Source organism: Cajanus cajan, chromosome 4 (assembly GCF_000230855.2).
Source record: "Cajanus cajan strain Asha chromosome 4, NIPB_CcT2T_4, whole genome shotgun sequence".
NCBI lineage: Eukaryota > Viridiplantae > Streptophyta > Magnoliopsida > Fabales > Fabaceae > Cajanus > Cajanus cajan.
In genome coordinates this window covers 49,977,700-49,996,964 of record NC_138520.1, presented here as the reverse complement: position 1 = coordinate 49,996,964, position 19,265 = coordinate 49,977,700, and the positions used below count along the sequence as shown (strand labels likewise).

The window sequence follows — 19,265 nt, the reverse complement described above, 5'->3', positions numbered from 1 at the left end:
ACCGATCCGGCCGGTCGGACCGGTTGGACCGGGAACCGGTGGTCCAGCCGGTTTGAATCTGAAGTTGGATCGGTTATGCAGTCGACCCGTTTCAAACCGGATTGAACCGGTCAATTTTTCGGTTCAACCGGTGAACCGGTGGGTCAAACCGGTTCAACCACTTTTTTTTTTTTTTAATTTTTTTAAGGGACCATAAATCACAAAAATAATAATGAAAATTGAATTTCTTAATGAAAAAGCAAGGAGTCTTATTAAATATAACAATGACTAATTGTTCTAATATATTTGTTTGCAATATATACAACTTAAATAACTTTTATAGTATATTATTAATTTTAAATTATATATTTAATAATTCAATATCTATGTGAATATTACATATATTATTTTGTGATATTAATTGCAAGTATATTATATATGTACATATTATTTATATTTTTAATTTGTATTAATATACTGCTTAACATGTAATTTTTTTTATGTATTTTTTTACAAAATAAAAATAAAAATAATTTTAAATAAGATAGAAAAATTTAAATTTAAAATAAGATATGAATTTATTAAAATTTATAAGTATAAATATATTTAATATGAATATTTTTTAATAAAAATAAATAAAAATCGAGTCATGCGGTTCAACCAGTGATCCACCGGTTCAACCTTTGACCCACTGACCTAATACCTTAACCGATTCGATGACCGATCCAATTTTTAAAACTATGATTGAACTTGGGTTCACGTAGTTGGCCCATCAAATAATCTTTATATCTCTATTATAATTTTTTTCTTTCATGAGTTTACATGGTGTTCAATTAGGATCGATGACTTTTCAGTGTTATACATTAGTTTCATTTTTGGTATAATTAAAAATAAAATATGAATGCGAAAAAATACGTATCAATTTTATTATAGTTATATAGATAAAAGAGGTTAAGATAATTTTTTTTTGATAAAAATATGCTTACTAAGTTTATTGAGAATATGATTCCTTATTTCATTCCTTATTTTTTTTATTCTCATATTTCTTTGTTCAGAATTAATAAAAGTGAAGGTGAAAATAGAATCAGCCTATAATTGCTTCCCATTTCTCAACTTTAAAAATAATTAAATTAAAAATTGTTTTGAATAATAGTTTTATTTTTAAATTTTCTTAGACATACTTATATTTTTTTAATTTTTAAGCAGTTACCAAATATGGCCTTCAATTCATTCTGATGTAATGCGCATATATTCATATACAAAGAAATGATCAAAAAAATATTCATACATAGAGATATGGTTTTGGAATCCTGAAAAGTCCGTTTAACCCGTAAATTAAGGGAGTTAAAATTAAAATGACTATATCTAATTTTTTAAGGATTAATTAAATATGATTTAGTGATTAAATTTTTTGTCATTTTTTATTTTTAGTTCTCAAATAAATTTTATTTTATTTTAATCTTAAAGTTACTTTAAGATTAAAATGCTAATGAAAGAAAAATTCAAAAATTACAAATTAAAATCGATAAATGTTTAAGAATTAAAATTAATAAAAAAAAATTGTTCAGAGATTAAAAGTAAAAAATCGAAAAAGTTCAAAAATTAAAAAGGTATTTTATTTATCATTAATGACTATTCATTTAAATACATGTTCATTTGACCTAATCCATTTAATCGGGAAGTGTTAAATAAGTTGGACACGTGGCATACCATCATGCGGTTGAATAATTTTTTAAATATCATCTATTATTTATATCTTTAAATATTATTTATTGTTAATATTTTTATTGCATAATTACTATTAGGTGTTTGATTAGTGATGTTGAATTTATGCGTTTTTTGATGTTTTTCAGTGATGTATGTAGATGGGGTTTTCTTTTAGATAATATTATTTTATTAATCCATGCATTTTTATATTTTTCTTTAACATATGTTAGGTATTTTTCAAGTTTTATATATAAAAAAAATTTATTTCAATATATATTTCTCAAAGCTTTATATATTTTTTCATATTAATTCTACACGTTTAGCGAACTAGAAATGGACCAAACAAAAACAAGGCTATTGAATAAGCGGATTCAATACGATCTACTTAAATACATACTAAAATGAATCGGACTAAATAGATTGGACTAATATATATATGCATATATACTTATATAAAAATAAAAATAAAAATAAATTTCATGATTGGTAATAGACAGATTTGACTTGAAATATTAATCTAGCTAAAATATCTTTAAAACGATATAAGTGCTTGAGATTCTTTCATGAATAAAAATAATGCTTTAAGTATAGGAATATGCATGTCTTTCAACACAAGATAATACAACAGCAAAACAAACAATTGGCTTGTTGTTTTTATTCTTTTACCCTTAGTAAAATATTTTAAATGTTTCCATGCATTAATTAAGTATGTTGATATAATAAAAATAGATTTAATTAATTTTTTAGTCTTTTATGTGTGTGTGCTAATTTTACATTTTAGTCCTTGTATCTAAAATTTTATATTTTAATCTTTACATGGATTTTTATTTTTTTAATCCTTATAATTAAAAAGAGGAATAGGTTATTCCCAAGAATTCAAATTTAATATATAACTTTTATTATATGATAAAAATAATATGTTAATCATATATTGTTTGGAAATTTTCAAGTATTATCTTTCGAAATTTGTAAACGAAACGCTTATGATTTTAAACTTTATTTAAGTGCATTTCATTAATGTATTATCTATAATCTTTTAGAGGAAGTCAACTTAATAATCTCCTTAAAGTATTTAAAACTTTAATTAGGAGCTTAAGAAATTTGTAATTGGATTCAAAAATCTCAAAGTACTTCCATATATTAGGAGATTATATGTTTGTTTGAATATCACTAGTAGAAAAAAGACTTTTAAAATTGGTTATTTTTAACTTTAAAATCGGTTCCGTAATCGATTTTGAAAGAGTCGATTTTAAAAGTTAGACTTTTAAAATTGGTTAAACAACCGATTTTAAAAGTTAACTTTTAAGATCGGTTGTTTTATAACCGATCTTAAAAGTCTGCCTGTGGAAAAAAATTAAACTGGAACGGGCCGTTACAAAACTAGAACGGGCCGTTCCAGTCTGTTTAAAAGGCCTCAAAAGTTAACTTTTAGTACGGGGCGTGAACGGCCCGTTCTCCAGGGAGAACGACCTGTTCTACTTGCAAAACGGCCCGTTCTCCAAGGAGAACGGCCTGTACTCCCTTGAGAACGGTCGTACTCCTTGGAGAACGGCCCGTACTCCTCGGAGAATAGCCCGTTCTGCAACGAGAACGGCCCGTTCTCCTTGTAGAACGGGCCATTCCAGGTTTGAAATTTACCCAAACTGAACCTACAACGAAAATAGAGACGAGAAAAGCATGAGAAAACGAAAAGAGACACAAGAAGAACATGAGAAGAAGAAAATGAAAACAAAAACGACAACGAAATTTACCTTCTTGAAGACGAAAATGAGAGCGTTAGAGATTAAAAAAAGGAATGGAGGGAAAGATTAAAGAGAATGAGAATGGAGGGGAATATAAAAGATTTCTGACGATACTTTTAAAATCAGTTATTTAAGAACCGATTTTGTATACTACATATAAAATCGGTTCTGAAATAACTGATTTTAAAAGTAACACTTTTAAAATCGGTTGTTAAATAACCGATTTAAAAAGTAACACTTTTATGACCGATCTTAAAAGTACTTTTAAGATCAGCTATTTTATAACCGATCTTAAAAGTGTCATTTTTAAGATCGGTTCTTTTGTAACCGATCTTAAAAGTGTCACTTTTAAGATCGGTTTTTTTTGTAACTGATCTTAAAAGTACTTTTAAGATCAGTTATTTTATAACCGATCTTAAAAGTGTCACTTTTAAGATCGGTTCTTTTGTAACCAATCTTAAAAGTACTTTTAAGATCGGTTAAATTTTAACCGATCTTAAAAATGTTCATGTTATTTACAAAATTGTTACCGAGTCACTTTTAAGATCGGTTACCTTGTAACCGATCTTAAAACTTCGATTTTAAATCCAATTTTTACACTGTGTATGAATGACCACTTTTAGAATAATTTAGCGACAATTTAAGTTCAAAACATTCGAAGAATATAACTTAAAATGTCCTAACCCTATGACTATATTATATACACATGTATCAGTATTATGAGATTTTTGAGATAATCTTAAAAATTCTTAGAATAACTTGTTCTATATTTTAATAGTTAATTTGTCCACTTATAAAAGTGATTGGTATCTTGTCATCATATTGATCTAGTAGTGCCATATTTACCAATACAACTAAGTCAGAATATACTCAACTTTTCAAATACACCAAATTTAATTCAGTGCTCCTTAGTTAGAATTTTTTGGGAGGTACAATATCCTAATTTTTGAAGCGTTTTTCAAAACTATCAAAACCTATTTCCTTAATCTAAAATAGATTATTTAAATAATCAAAACTATTAAAACCTATTTTAATAGATGATTTAACATTAATTAATTTAATAGAAATAACTAGGTTAAATCATTTCAACCTGGAAAATAGAAAGAAATCTTCACACCATTTATCACAAGAATTATACTTCACATCCGAGACATGTAACAGTTTAGTTTACTTACATATTAAGAGTAGCAATAATTGTACACCTATCATTTCATACACCTTATTAACACTTTTTTTTTTTCTGTCATACCTATATTTTTCTCTTCCCTCTTTCTTTTATGCATCTAATAGGTAATTTGTGCATCACAAAAATATTTTTTTATTTAAAGGTATTAACATTTATTGGATAATGACTAAGTTAAATCATTTCAAGGTAGAAAGAAATTATCTTCACATGAATTGCCAAGAGCACTCGACTTGATATCATTGAGAACATATATACGTACATGTTATTTAGACATGGATATGTCGTCGGATACATGACAAAGTGCGAAATTAAGAAAGGTAACACATTGTGAAAGTTCCTTCTCCATCTCGTCCACTTAATTCCACCTATCTCATCTTTATCACTAGCTATTATCTCCCATATATCAACCTCAAAAAGGAGGTCTAGTAGCTAGCAATCCCAAGCAAAGCAGACAAAGACAACTTGGTACTTTGACTACCTCAATCGGTAGCTTTAGTACAAGTAGTGTTATTGATTGTGGCTGCATGTCTCGTCTGAAGGTTCACCAAGGAGTAATAAGCTCCACACGGTCCTTTGGCCAACAAGGACGAGTGGGTTCCAATCTCCACCACCTTCCCCTTTTCCAACACACCAATAACATCACAATTCTGTATGGTGCTCAACCTATGCGCCACCACCACGCTGGTCCTCCCTATCATTACCCTCATCAAAGTCTCTTGCACCACCTTCTCAGATTTACCATCTAATGCGCTTGTGGCCTCGTCCAACAGCAACACCTTCGGCTTCTTCAAAATGGCTCTCGCTATTGCTATTCTCTGCTTTTGACCACCCGAAAGTTGCACCCCTTTTTCCCCACACCACGTTTCGTACCCCTCCTTCAGGCTAGCTATGAAATCGTGAGCGTTCGCTGCTCGTGCTGCCTCCATGATCTCACTCTCATCAACCTTCTCGCATGTTGCTCCATATGCAATGTTCTCTCTTATGGTCCCACCAAACAACGTTGGCTCTTGGCTCACTAGTGCTATGTGCTTCCTTAGTGACTTTAGGTTATACGATTTTATGTCCATCCCATCTATTGTCACAATCCCCTTAAGTGGATCGTAAAATCTCTCTATTAGCCCTATGATGGTTGATTTCCCGGACCCACTTTGCCCCACCAACGCTGTTGATTTCCCCGCTTCAATTTTAATCGAGAACCCTTGGAAGATACCCACATCGGGTCTAGTTGGGTACGCAAAATGCACATCATGAAGCTCAATTTCACCAACTAGCTTCTCTGCCTTGTTTCCATTTGGATCATCGGGCTCAATTTTCGTGCACCGATCAATGATCCCGAAAACCGAGCCCACGACGTCAGCACCTCTAGATAGATCCGTGGTCATGCTACCCGCGTCCGCAATGATCCTTCCCGTGCTCACCAAAACCATGAAGCTCTCAAAGAAAGTTTTCGTTGTGATATACCCAGAGGAGATAAGCCTCCCACCGTACCAAAAATCCAGGGCCCAGATACACGAAGCAATGCCCTGGGAGACTCCAAGCCCAAGCCCGGCAAACCATGACTGTCTAACATTCTCCCGACTTGGGCCTTGTTGGGCCTGGTCAAGCATTTTGAGAATCCGGTCTTGCGAAGAAAAGGCTGTGACGGTTCGGAGATTTGAAACCGCCTCGGAGGCTAGCTTGCTGCTTTGTTGTTGGGCCTTGACGGCCTTGTCGGACATGCTTTTGAGAAGGACGCGTCTTGTGTAGAAGCATGCGATGATGACGGGTTGTACGGCGATCATGACAATGGAGAGTCTCCAAGAAATGATGAGGCCCATGGTGTAGGCTGTTAAAACCGCTGAAAATGTTTGTACTAGCAGGGCCATTCTATCTCCCACTAGGGACCTCACCTGAACACAACCAAACATGAAACATCAACGCACAGTTGTTTGTCACCAAGCCAATCGAAATCACACTCAAAGCATGTTAACGTACAAAAAGCTAAAGAACACCGACATGCTGAAAACAAGCGTGCGTTGGGTGTTAAAGCCGGTTTAGGCGGCAACTAACGACGACGAAATTATCGAAAGTACACAGTATGAGTACGTGTACGCTACTTTCTTAGCCCTGACAAAACTGTACAATGTCACGCTCAAAGACTCAATTCATTTGTTAATCATCAAGTTTTGATTTTTTCTTTAAATACCAAGTTACTACGTGATAAAGTACCATTTTGTTGACTTATTCTGAAAATCTGAATGTTTTTCCGTTACTGGACTCAAACATAAAATCTTACGTAAGAGATTTGAGACCAATTCTACTAAAACTTTATATTTTTAATGTGGTTAGTTTAAAAGATTATATTATTATGCAATCATTAAATTATATACGTTATTAGACATTTTGAAACATGTTAACCAGCTCAACTGTTAATGACAACAAATAACTAAATTCTAAGATAATCCCACTTGGACAATGTCAAAACTAAATTATTTTGAGATACAGTGAGATCATTGTGACGACTATGCTACTATAAGGTAGCCATCATCGTCACTAGAAAGGGTACAGAATTAAAGTTTATATAGAAAATAATTATAATTTCACCCTCTTTATATTTTATAAAGCCTGTTTATTAATCAAAAAACAGATATTTTAAGAAAAGCTACAACCAAATGAAAAATATTTATTATATCATGCCCTTCTCTTTCAACCTATTTATATAAACAAAAATAATTTCTCTCTGTTTGTTTTTTTTCTTTATCACATCTCAGCAGACCTTCCTTTTTATTCTTAATTATAGTATCTTTCTTCTCTACAGCCGATTCATACCCCCCACAAATTAATGAGAGAATCTCAGTATCATATTCTAATTTTTATGCATTCAATGTATGAGGGCAAAGTTTAACTAATTAAACTGTAGAGAAATGTTGCACAATAAATAAAAAACATACCTCGAGTTCATATTTTCTTAAAATAAGAAGAAAAAAAATCAAGGGAACGGAAAGCGAGGTGGAGCCGCTTCCTCTCTTTTTCTCAAAAAGCAAAAGCGTACGGGAAGGATGTAACCACAGCTGAAGATATACGAACAGCGGTTCGCTAACTTTAATCCACAAGATTTACCTTTTCTGAACCACACAGAAAATTCTCACCGACAACCATAGCCGTTGCATGTAGATAGATACATGCATCATAGGCTTCTAGCTACGAATTTAACGTACTAAACAATAAAACCTTAAATAGTAACAATAGCATCACTTCACACACCTTTTTTCTTAAAATATAATATTTAAAGACCCTTTAATGTTAAACATCTCCTCAACATAATGATCAACAACTCTATATTTAAATCCAGTTACTTTTTTAATCCTAATTTTCCACACTTTGTATGCCTTTATTTTACTTTTCCTATTTATTATTTTCCGTCTTTTCTCATCACGTCAAATGATTGATACGATTATTGAGAAATAAAAAAAAGAAAATACTCAAAGCATGCAGAAGAAATAGAGAAAACGGGAACCTACCACATTGGCATCTTTGGCAAGCCTAGAACAGACGGCACCACTGGAGTTCTCGTCCAAATCGAACCACCCAACTTCGAAAGTGAGGATTTTGGAAAGCACGTTCTCTCTGACGCGTTTGGTCAAGTACTCCCCCATGTAACCGAAGCAATAATGCTGCCCAATATTCGAAAGAAAAGAAACCGCAAAGAGACCCAGAAAACAAAACGAGTAGAACCTAGTCTTCCTCACTATCTCCTCATGATCCGTGTTAAAGTACATGAGTATCGTGGAACCCATCGTGAACGCGTAAACCGGCTGAACGGCACCGAACACCATGGCGTTTAAGCACCCCAAAACGACATGCTTCCACTCGGGGGCGCTCAGCGCCAGAAGCCTCCGAAACGACGGCGCGCGCGCCTTATTTTTCCCTCCGGCCACGTCATCGTGATCGCCGGGCCTCGTTGGGCCCACCGGGCCCGCGGTTTCGGTGGCTGGTGGTGTCATGGTGAAGGGGACAACACTCCCGGGAGTAACGGGTTGTTGTTGTTGTTGTTCCTCTTCGGCCTTGTCGGTTTTCTGCTGGAGGCGAAACGCGGAGGCGTAGGCGCCGGCGGGGCTTTGCATGAGGTCGTTGTGCGAGCCCATCTCGACGACCTTGCCGCGTTGGACGACGGCGATGAGGTCTGCGTTTTGGACGGTGGAGAGACGGTGGGCGATGATGATGGCGGTGCAGCCCGAGGCTACGTTGTCGAGGGCTTCTTGGACGATTCGCTCCGACTCTGAGTCCAGCGCGCTTGTTGCTTCGTCCAGAAGGAGGATTCGCGGTTTCTTAATTATTGCCCTCGCTATTGCTATCCTCTGTTTTTGTCCCCCTGACATCTGAATCCCTCTCTCCCCCACCTGCATCAAAACCATTTATGAACTTCCATCATGCGCATTAACTCTTTCTCAAAGAGTAATTATTCATGTTGTTACCTTGGTAGCCCGGCGTCGTGTAAATAATTATGTGCATGCATATCTACCTGTTCTCATTAGATATCATTTTTTTTATTATTAAAATTATAATTAAATGTTTATTTCATAACCTATTATGTAATAAAAGTTTGTATTTAGAGTCACCGTAAAATGTTAAAATAAAACTTCGATTTGAGTTAGAATAAGCAAAATTAGCATCATATATGGTTAAAATTTATTAAAGATGTAAAAATAATAATAGATCAATTAATTAATAAGTGATACTTACAAAAATTTCTACTTTTTAATAAATAGTAAAAAAATGGGCATGTTAACTTTATCTTTAGAAAATTCCAAATTACCTAAAGAATTATTATTATTATTATTATTATTATTATTATTATTATTATATTATAGTTACTTTAACTAACAGTCAAAAGGCTTTTTATTAATGTACAAAAACTACTTAAGGACTTGATATTTTTTAAATACGAGAAATGTCAGCAAACTCTATTACTGTAATAATAATAGTTATTTAAACTGACAGTCAAAAGATTTATTTTAATGATAGCAAACTTTACCACTGTTATTAATACTCTCTAATATCATATTAAAATTATATATTTTAATAAATTCTATTATTAAATTTGAAAATTATTAAAAAAAACTATAATTATTATTTTTTAATGCAAATGAATATCAGATATTTTTTTCTGTTTAATATTATCATTCTTAAAATATCTTTTTTATTTAATTGATACTGTATTATTGATTTTTCTTTATTATTCTTCATACTAAATTTTAAAGGAAAATTTAAAAGCAATTTTAAATAATGATGTATGTTTACAATTATAATGAATTAATGTTTTTGGTTTATATTCAGAGGAAGTGAATAGGAAGATAAAACTTCTTCCTGCGTTGTTAAAAGGACATCTATTAAATATATATCTAAAGATTAAATTAGTGAAAAAAATGTTAATTTTTTAATCGATTGAAATTTATTAAAAAATAATATTTAGTGAGGACTCACTTTTTTATTTTTATAATTCTGAATAATAAAAAATTAAAAGTGTATCAAAAAGTGTACTTTCCAATTCCTCCAAATTCTAAATTAGTGAAAGATTAAACATTTATTGTTGACGTGAGAATGAGTTGACCAGTTTGGAAAGAGAAAGAAAGGAAGAGTGGTGACCTGTGTATCATAACCGTGAGGCAGAAGCGAGATGAAATTATGAGCATGGGAAGCTTTTGCAGCCTCCACCACCTGATCATCGGTCGCGTCCTCTTTGCCAAAAAGTATGTTCTCTTTAATGCTGGTCGCGAACAGAGCAGGCTCCTGGCTCACCAACCCCATCTGCGCCCTCAGCCACTTGACCTGCAGCCTCTGAATCCCCACCCCATCCAACCGTATCTCCCCCCCCACTGGATCATAAAACCTCTGCAACAGCGCTATCACCGTTGATTTCCCTGACCCACTCTCCCCAACCAGCGCCACTCGCTTCCCTGCGGGGATCCTCACGCTAAGCCCATTCAGAATACTGCTATCTGGCCTCGAAGGGTACGCGAACTCCACCCCTTCGAATTCCACTTCCCCGTAAACCCTCTCCAGAATTTCCCCATTCCTGTTGTCAGAATCTATGTCGGGAACCCTCTTTATCACTTCTTTTATACGCTCCGCTGCTGAACCCGCTTCCGAAAAGTACTTCATGTTCGATAATGCCACTCCCAATCCCCTGTTAACACAACTTAATCATGATTAAAATATTAATCATGCAATTAATTAATTAATTAATTCTATACTAGGTTAAATTAATTAAAGGCGTGCCTTAATTATTATTTTAAGCTTTGTGACAGCATGTCAGTGATGACCAAAATAAAAAAAATTACTGCCATGAGTTAATTACTTACAGTCCTCCAACAGCGAGTGCTGCGCCAACCGCGAAAACTGTCCCTCCTTTGACGCCATGATAAATGACGAGTCTGCTACCGTAGTAGCACATGAAGGACCAGATGGCGAAAACGACGCCGTTGCTTCCAATGGCCAAGCCCTTAGCCAGGCCTTGTTTGAGGCCCAGCTTAACCGTGCCTTGAAGCGCGTTGGAGAAAGCGCTCAAGGTCTTGCTTTCCCCCACAAAGGAATACACCGTTCTTATGGAGGAAATCGCTTGTTCCGCCACTGTTCCTGCGACGTTATACTCGTCTCTGATTTTGCAAGACAACCCCATCAGAGTCTTCCCGTAAATCAAACCCGGGATCACGAGAAGAACCACGAACGGAAACCCCACTATGGCAAGCCTCCACAACATCGCAAAAGCCGCTATGTAGCTTCCAACGAACAAGGATATGTTCATCAAGAAATTCGGAACCTACAATTTCACGTATATATATGTAATTAATTATTATTATTATTATTATTATTATTATAAGCGAAATTGAAACTAAGGTAAGTAATAAGATAAAACAACAGCGTACCTTCTCACTAAGAACATCTTGAATTACGAGGCTGTCGTTGGAGACGCTGGTGATGATCTCTGACGTGCTTGTGACATGCAAATCAAAGTACGCAACATCTTGTCTCAGCACTGCTTTCAGATACCTGTGTCTCATTCGCGCAGCTTGTCTTTCACTCGTTCTTGTCCAACAATAACCCTCTGAAAATAATATAATTATATCACCACTTTAACTTGCGTGGAGTGAATGGAAAGAGAAAAAGAAAAAGCGGAATCATTGCATAACCCGAACTCACCGAGAAAGCAAACGGCAAAAGACGCACCTGCCAAATATAACCACGCCACCGCATTCTGCATCAATGTAAAAGCCAAAATAAGTTACTAAAAAGCTTCTCTTTCGTGTTACGTTAGTTGTTTCGGTGTGTAGAGAGAGTAAGAGAGAGAGAGAGAGAGAGGGAGAAGGAATTGAACCCTGTCGATGTTATGGATGAAAGTGTGTCCATCCATGTTAGAGGAACTCCCAATGTTATTCATCATGCGGCTACTGATAAGCAACACTAGAGGGGTGGTTAAGCCTTCACCAACAGCCCCAATGGTACCTACAATCATAAAAAACCAATCTTTGCGATCGGCATGCATGAAAATTGAGCCGTACCCAGTAGACCCAATTTTCTTGTTCTTCTTATCCATAGCTACACTTTCCCTACCCATTTTTTGACACACCCTTTTCTAGCAAACAGTGAGATTCGTACTACTCTAATAGAGCATGGTTTCTCTGCATGCCTTCTTGGCTTGCTTCCAAAACCAGCTTTTGTTTCATGGCCTTGAACTATGTTGTTGCGACATTCTGATGAATTTATAGGAATCAGTGAGGGTTAAAGAGTGGTGGGGCAAAACAAAAACTTATAGGGGCCAGAATAGGGTCAGGGTCAGGGTTGGGGAATTCTTAATAGCATGTGCAGAGGTTTATTGTGTTGTTGAGGATAGAGGAACATGTGATGTGAGGAGGGGAATTTGCTCCTGTTTGACTTTATAATTATCATCAAACTGATAAAGCATCCGGACTTTTTTCACAGCCATATATATATACTACTAATACTTTTATAAAAGCATTTTCTCATCTTATACAACTTTAAAAATTATTTCCCAAGATATGCCACTTTTACTGCTTTTGCTGACACGATTCTCTCTTTTTTAATAAAGGATCGGTGATTTTTGGCCCCTTCTTTTATTCATGTTGAATACGTTTTTCTTAAAATTATTTATTAAGTTACGGCTGAACTGACTTTTCTATCAAACGAATCCTTTAACACTAAGCTTAAGAAGAACCCGTCACCTTTAAACTGTTTTCAATACCCATCTTTAACTGATTAACTCATTCATAACGTATAAATATAATATTGTAAAATTTTATTTAGATTTTTAATTTTTTTGTCGAGATGTGAAGTTATCAATTAAATGTGTAATTTTCTAATATATATATATATATATATATATATATATATATATATATATAAATAAAAGAAGAGATATATATACACCTATAACTTTTTTTATAATGTTAATAATTTTATATTAAAATAAATTTTAGCATGATTGCTTTTGCATTTCAATCAAATCAATCCATGTCATTTGGAAACAAGAAATAATAGTTTTTACTTAAATTAAACATTTCAATGTCGAAAGAGAAGAAAAAATTACAATGCAAAATGGATTCCAAACACATACTTTATTGATCTAATTGTTACTATGTTACACTATTTAATAACTTACTTTATTAATCTAATAATAGTATACCATTTAATAACTTTTAATTAGATGATAACTGCAATATTTATTATCTACGGTAACACCTCTCCGGATAATTAAATTGTATTAAATTATAATAATGAACGATTTTTTGCACACTGTTGTATAGTTTCTTCTTTTTTAAAAAAGTTAGACAACATCTCAAAACTGTTTTCTTAAACTAATAGACAATGGTTAACTATTTTTTTTAACCTTTTTATACACCAGTTATAAACCATCATGTGTTTATTGATAATTAAATATTAAAATAATCGTTCTATTAGACTTTAAGAAAAATCAATTATGACAATGTTCTTTGAAACCTTTTTCTGGGTTGTTATGAAAACGTAGTAAGCGCTTTGTATCAAAGTTTTTAAGGGAACAATCAATTATAGTGAAATATATTTGATGTTATTGGGCTAAAAATTGCGGGTTTGTATTTTGTAAAAAATAAAAATAAAGGAGCTGTTGTGCTTTTCATGTAATGAGGGTTTGGATTTTGTTTCTACGATTCTAATTCTCTCATTTAAAGCCATTAGGGTTTTGACTCCACTCTTTTCTAACACTAATGTTTCATTTGCCTCTTCGAACATGTGTTGAAGAACCGCAAGCATAGGAGCAGGTTGTTGAGGATTGATTGAAACAAAGCTTTGGAACTCTTGTCGTTATAGTAGCGTTGTCTTGAACTCTCGTCGTTATACTAGTATACTAGGGTGGACTCTCAACCCAATAAGTTTTTTATTTGATGATAATCTTGGTTGTTTAATTTTTTTTTTGAATGGATTGTATTTGTGTGTGTCTTAATTGAGTGAGATGTTTGTTTTATGATGTAATTGTTGTCATATGTATTGTCACGAGTTTAATATTTTAGGGTAGTTGATGAATTGTATTTTGATGCTTAGGATTCACAAATTTGATGTTTGCATGAAAGAATTCGTGTAACACTGTTGAGCTTTTTTTTATTATTAATTGTTGTTTTATTAAATTATGTGTTGGGGGTGATTTACTGTTTAAATTGTTTAATTATTGAGAAATTTTCAGAATTAAGAATTTTTTATGAGTTTTAGCTGTTGAAGAGTTTTTTAAGTAAATGTTAAGTTTGACCTATTGAGATATAAAGTTTCTTTTAAGACTTGAAACTTAAAAAGATAGTCTAGAGAGAAGTGTTTTAGAGTTGGTAAGATTCCTTTTCTTCTACTAACTCCCAAGAGCTTTGTAGGATTCTTCCCTTGAGAGTTGTCATTGTTAGTTGATGATTCAAGGCTATTAGAGTTGAGAATTGGAGTGGGTGTGGTGACGTGTAGAGTTTCTAGAGGAGCTCATTTTCTTCTTCCTTCATCTATTTTCTCTTATAGTGTATTTGGATAAAGAATTTAAATGGAGTAATTCATTTATTTGAAAATTTTCAAATTCGTTGAGGTGAAATACCTTGTTTGGATGAAGAATTTATAAAGAATTTGAAATTCAAGCATTTGTGAAATTGCTTGAAATAGTAGAATTTTAAATTCTCCCAAAAAAGTGAAAATTTGAAATTTTTTATATTTTTTTTTTCTTATTTCACTTATATATTTTATCTTATCTCTTCTTATCTCTTCATATTTTTAATTATTGAATATTTAAAATATTTTTAAAATTATTAAATATTATCTAATATTAATTTTTAAAATTATTAAATATTTAAAAATTAGTTAATATTTATTTTTATAAAATTTAATTTAAAAATCTCAACATATAAATATATTTTTAAAATCAATTTTACCATGGTGGAATCAAATTATCATATCCAACCCAATAATTTAAAATTTGAGAAATTTGAATTGACTTATCCAAACAAAATATTTTAATAATGATATAAATTGAAATTAAAGTAATTCAAATACCAAGAATTTAAAATTCCTCATCCAAACACACCATTAGAGTTAGGGGTAAGGCAAACTAGAACTTGATTTTTGTTGATCTTTGAAATTTTATGTTGTTGGATTACATTGCTATGTTGGTGATTAAGAAATTGAATTCTTGAGTTGTGCGGTTTTGAGAGTCTTTGAACATGTTGGGGGTGATTTTGAGTGAACGATGATCATTTCTTTGTTGCTTGTCATATTTTTATAGTTATAAATGAGTTGGATATGTTGTGTATGTGTAATTTCTACCTTTACATGTTGGAAATTCCTCTGTTTAAGGTGTGGAGAGCCAAATTTGTGAATCTGCTAATGTAGACACTCAATTTTTTCTAGGGTACCCAAAACAAGGCAAGAAGACTTTGAATGTCCAACGTGACATTAGATTCTACTAGAAAAATTAAAATTAGAGAGGGAACAAATCCGTCACTAATCTTGATAAAATCCGTCACAAATAAATTAGTGACGAAATTTGTGACGGAAATGATTCCGTCACAAAATTTGGCGTCACAAAATATTTAGTGACGGATTATTTTCTCCGTCACAATTAGTGACGGAATTAAGGCATCACAAACAATATAAATTCCGTCACTAATTTCTAACAATAAATGTTTAGAAATTAAGAAAAATCCGTCGCAATTTGTGACGCCTCTAACTCCGTCGCAATTTGTGAGGGATTAAATCCCTCGCAATTTGAGAGGGATTGAGAGGTATGTTAGTCCGTCACAAATTGTGATGACACAAAATCCCTCACAAATTGTGATGAACGAATCCGTCACAAACCGTGATGCCTATAATTGACTAGAATCCGTCACAATTTGCGACGGATTTTATCCGTCACTAACTGGGATGAATCCCTCGCTAACTGAGCGTCTTTGATGACTAAATTTAAGGAAACTATTGTTTTAAAAGTCTGGTAATCGATTACCTATACATGTAATCGATTACCAGACAATGAAAATCATATGTTCGAAATTTACTTATTAAAAGGTTCTCTGGTAATCGATTACCAATTTCTTGTAATCGATTACCAGAGCCTATTATTGAAACAATTTCAATCAAAACAAAAATATCAAGTCTTTTTTATGAAAATGCATGATATCATTTAAAATGAAGATAAAAGAACAATACAGACATCAAGAGGAGTTCCCAAGATTAATGATGTGCTTAATCGGCAAGACAACACATGAAAAATAATGAATGACCTCTATCAGTGTAACTATGACAATAAAGCTTCATTGGAGTATATCCATAGCCATGATACTTTTCATCATTTAGAGAACAAAATCCACAAGGCACACATTTAGGCAAAGAAACCCCTTCAAACAATACACATGAAGCAACCTAATTTTACTAAGCTAGATTGCTTATATAGTGATGACCTTATACCTATCTACCAAACATACAATTAATAGAGGCAACATGTTGAAAATTCCAAATCAAATCATACAAAAATTCAAATACAGGGGAAAAAATTCTTAAAATTGATTACCTTTTTTCTTGGCCTAACAAGCCTCAAGACCACCTCAGCAGCCGTATTTGCAGTAACAATAACATCAGTTGCCCTTCCTGTGACAGGACCTTCCTGAAGAACATGAGTGTGAGCCACAGCCACGATGAAACCATCTATATGACAAGCCAAATCACTACAAACAACCAAAGAAACTACCATCAACTTCCCAGTAATAGCGAAAAACACAAATTTCATTCCCCCATCACTCATAACAAAATTCCTACTGAGAAAAAAAAACCATGCTCAAAAATCTTACATTTTCAATATATCACCTTCTTCCAACACTGTCTTGTCAACTGCAAGTTCGCTTTCTCCAACATATTTATTTACAAGTGAAGGTCCCTAAAATCCAAAAAAAAAAAAACAAAGCAATTTAATCATTTACAAGATGATTTATTCAAACCAGAGGAATGTCCTGTAAGACTATCGAAACTAATGATAAAAGGGTGATGTTTTTAGACACATACCTTAACATGAATAAAATTAGCCCCTGCCACATGGGCAACAGCTTTTGCAATCAGCGTTTTACCACAACCAGGAGGTCCATAAAGCAAAAATCCCATCTCGAGATATATCCGAAGTCCCTGAAAAAAAATGAATCCAAAAACAGTGATCAGATAGTGATATACTACTCATTATACTTTTTCTTGAAAAACCAAAGACAAATCAATTGATCATTTTCTAGAAAAAGAGCAAGAAACTTATCAGGAGAACTTAAATATACAGCTATGAAATTATTGAGCATTGATCATATATTTTGTGAATACTTATGATATGGAAGGGCATATAATTGTTACGTTGATCTAGATCAATGTAACACCATCATTATCAGTTATTTCATAAATCCCCATACCACAGTAACTCTCTAACTTGAGGAAAAAAACAATGATAGTTCTGGCCAATCACCAGACTTTGTATTAAGAAACAAATTTCTAAAATTTACACAATTAACACGATAGCAGCATATTCCATCACAACTTCTGTTCAACGGCAAACAGAGTGATATCATCAGTTAGGGAGGAAATCAAGAGAAATTAAACAAGACCAAACTACTTCTGTGTCAGGACCTAACTATGTAGTACTAAAGAACCAAAGGCCTTACAGACCCCATATTAGAATTTCATACTGTGGACCACAAGTCCCATACCTTGAAAATGGATTCTAACATATTACAGCTACTCGAAATCATTGCCCTAGAACGGAGATGCAGAAAATATAGATCCAGCCACACATGCACATAAATTTCAACAAGATTTGGGTAGTGTGAATTGTGAAAAGAAAAAAGCCATTTATAAGAAATCAAGAGACAAGGAAATTAGAAAAGAAATAAAATTCAACACAAAATGCAATATTAAAGTTAGTATTCAATTATTACCTCATAATCTTCAGGATATTTTATACGCCTTACAATATAACGTTCAAACTCCTGTCTTAAAAGATCAAGCCCTCCTACGTCTTCCCATTTCACATCAGGAATAGGAGAGAACCCATCTCTTCTTAACGAAGGTTGCACCATGTTGACTGCTTCCTGCATGCATGCCCAGAAATTCAAGGAAAAGCTAAAAGACAGGTCATATAGAAAAAAAATTACTTGCAAGAAGACATGGAGGATAAGATATCCCCTCCCAACCATAGGATAGTAAAAGCTGGGATTAAGACATTATAGATGCGATGATAAGGGAAAGGGACACAAACATAAACCTAAAGAAAAAAGCTCTTGTCAATTACAAAGATTAAGAATAAGTAAACAAGGACACAAATCTAAAGCACCTCAAAATCAGACATTTTGACGGCAAGCTTATTTATTTCTTCAGGCAACCAATGTACTCTCCACCAGTCTTCAGCATGCTCGTTCATGTGATCTTGAGATAAATCATGTCTCCTTCCAACAATTATTCTCTTCATTGCCAGATTACCAACCTTGTTAACAAGAACCACCATATGGATCAATCATGATTCTATTATATATTATATATTGATACATAATAAAGTTGACTTGCATGCAGTTATTCATCATTTTCTGTCTTAGGGAAGAAGTTCAATATCTATAATATTGTTTTACAGCAAGCTCAAAGTTAAATTCTATTTTGCTTAGTGACTATACATAGAAAACATTTTAACACCAATTTTACTAAGCAATCAGTGTTGGATTTTTTAAATCCTCCATGGACTAGCACAGTCACACATTTAGTTAAACTCATTATATAGTTTTAAATTGCACTTCCCAACCACTCACCAACTCTCAACATAACCACAACAATTCAGTATATAATCTTATTGTCTCACATTTGTTTTTTATATCAAAATGTCTATTTTCCTTAATGTAATTTTAAAATGATACAAACTAACACAGTGAATAGCTCACAATATTGCAGGTGGTGTCAACATGCACTTCTAGGGGCTGTAATCTGAACTTCCCAAGAAGAGTTATTGATTGTTATTTACCATACTCCCTGCATCATGCATCCAAACCTCCGACGTCTCTGGAAAAAAAATTCCAACGCTCTTTTGCTTGAAAATTGGTTTTGATTTAAATCTAGGTACCAAGTTTCCTCTAGCTACATGAGTC

General features: G+C 33.3%; 2 protein-coding genes across 2 annotated transcripts; both read right to left on the bottom strand.

Moving 5' to 3' along the window:
- Positions 1-4,826: 4,826 nt before the first annotated feature.
- LOC109791781 (ABC transporter B family member 15) lies at positions 4,827-12,541 on the bottom strand. Its single transcript, XM_020351127.3, has 7 exons — positions 11,969-12,541; positions 11,794-11,848; positions 11,520-11,698; positions 10,956-11,413; positions 10,240-10,780; positions 8,115-8,993; positions 4,827-6,503 (listed from the first exon to the last, which is right to left on the bottom strand). The coding sequence occupies exons 1-7, from the start codon at positions 12,206-12,208 to the stop codon at positions 5,094-5,096; spliced, it is 3,762 nt and encodes a 1,253-aa protein (XP_020206716.1). The 5' UTR covers positions 12,209-12,541; the 3' UTR covers positions 4,827-5,093.
- A 4,638-nt stretch (positions 12,542-17,179) lies between these two features.
- LOC145957064 (cell division control protein 48 homolog C-like) lies at positions 17,180-18,837 on the bottom strand. The gene is made up of 2 exons (XM_083073290.1): positions 18,467-18,837; positions 17,180-18,224 (listed from the first exon to the last, which is right to left on the bottom strand). Exons 1-2 carry the CDS (start codon positions 18,635-18,637, stop codon positions 18,054-18,056), a joined length of 342 nt encoding a protein of 113 aa, XP_082929416.1. The 5' UTR covers positions 18,638-18,837; the 3' UTR covers positions 17,180-18,053.
- Positions 18,838-19,265: the final 428 nt, after the last annotated feature.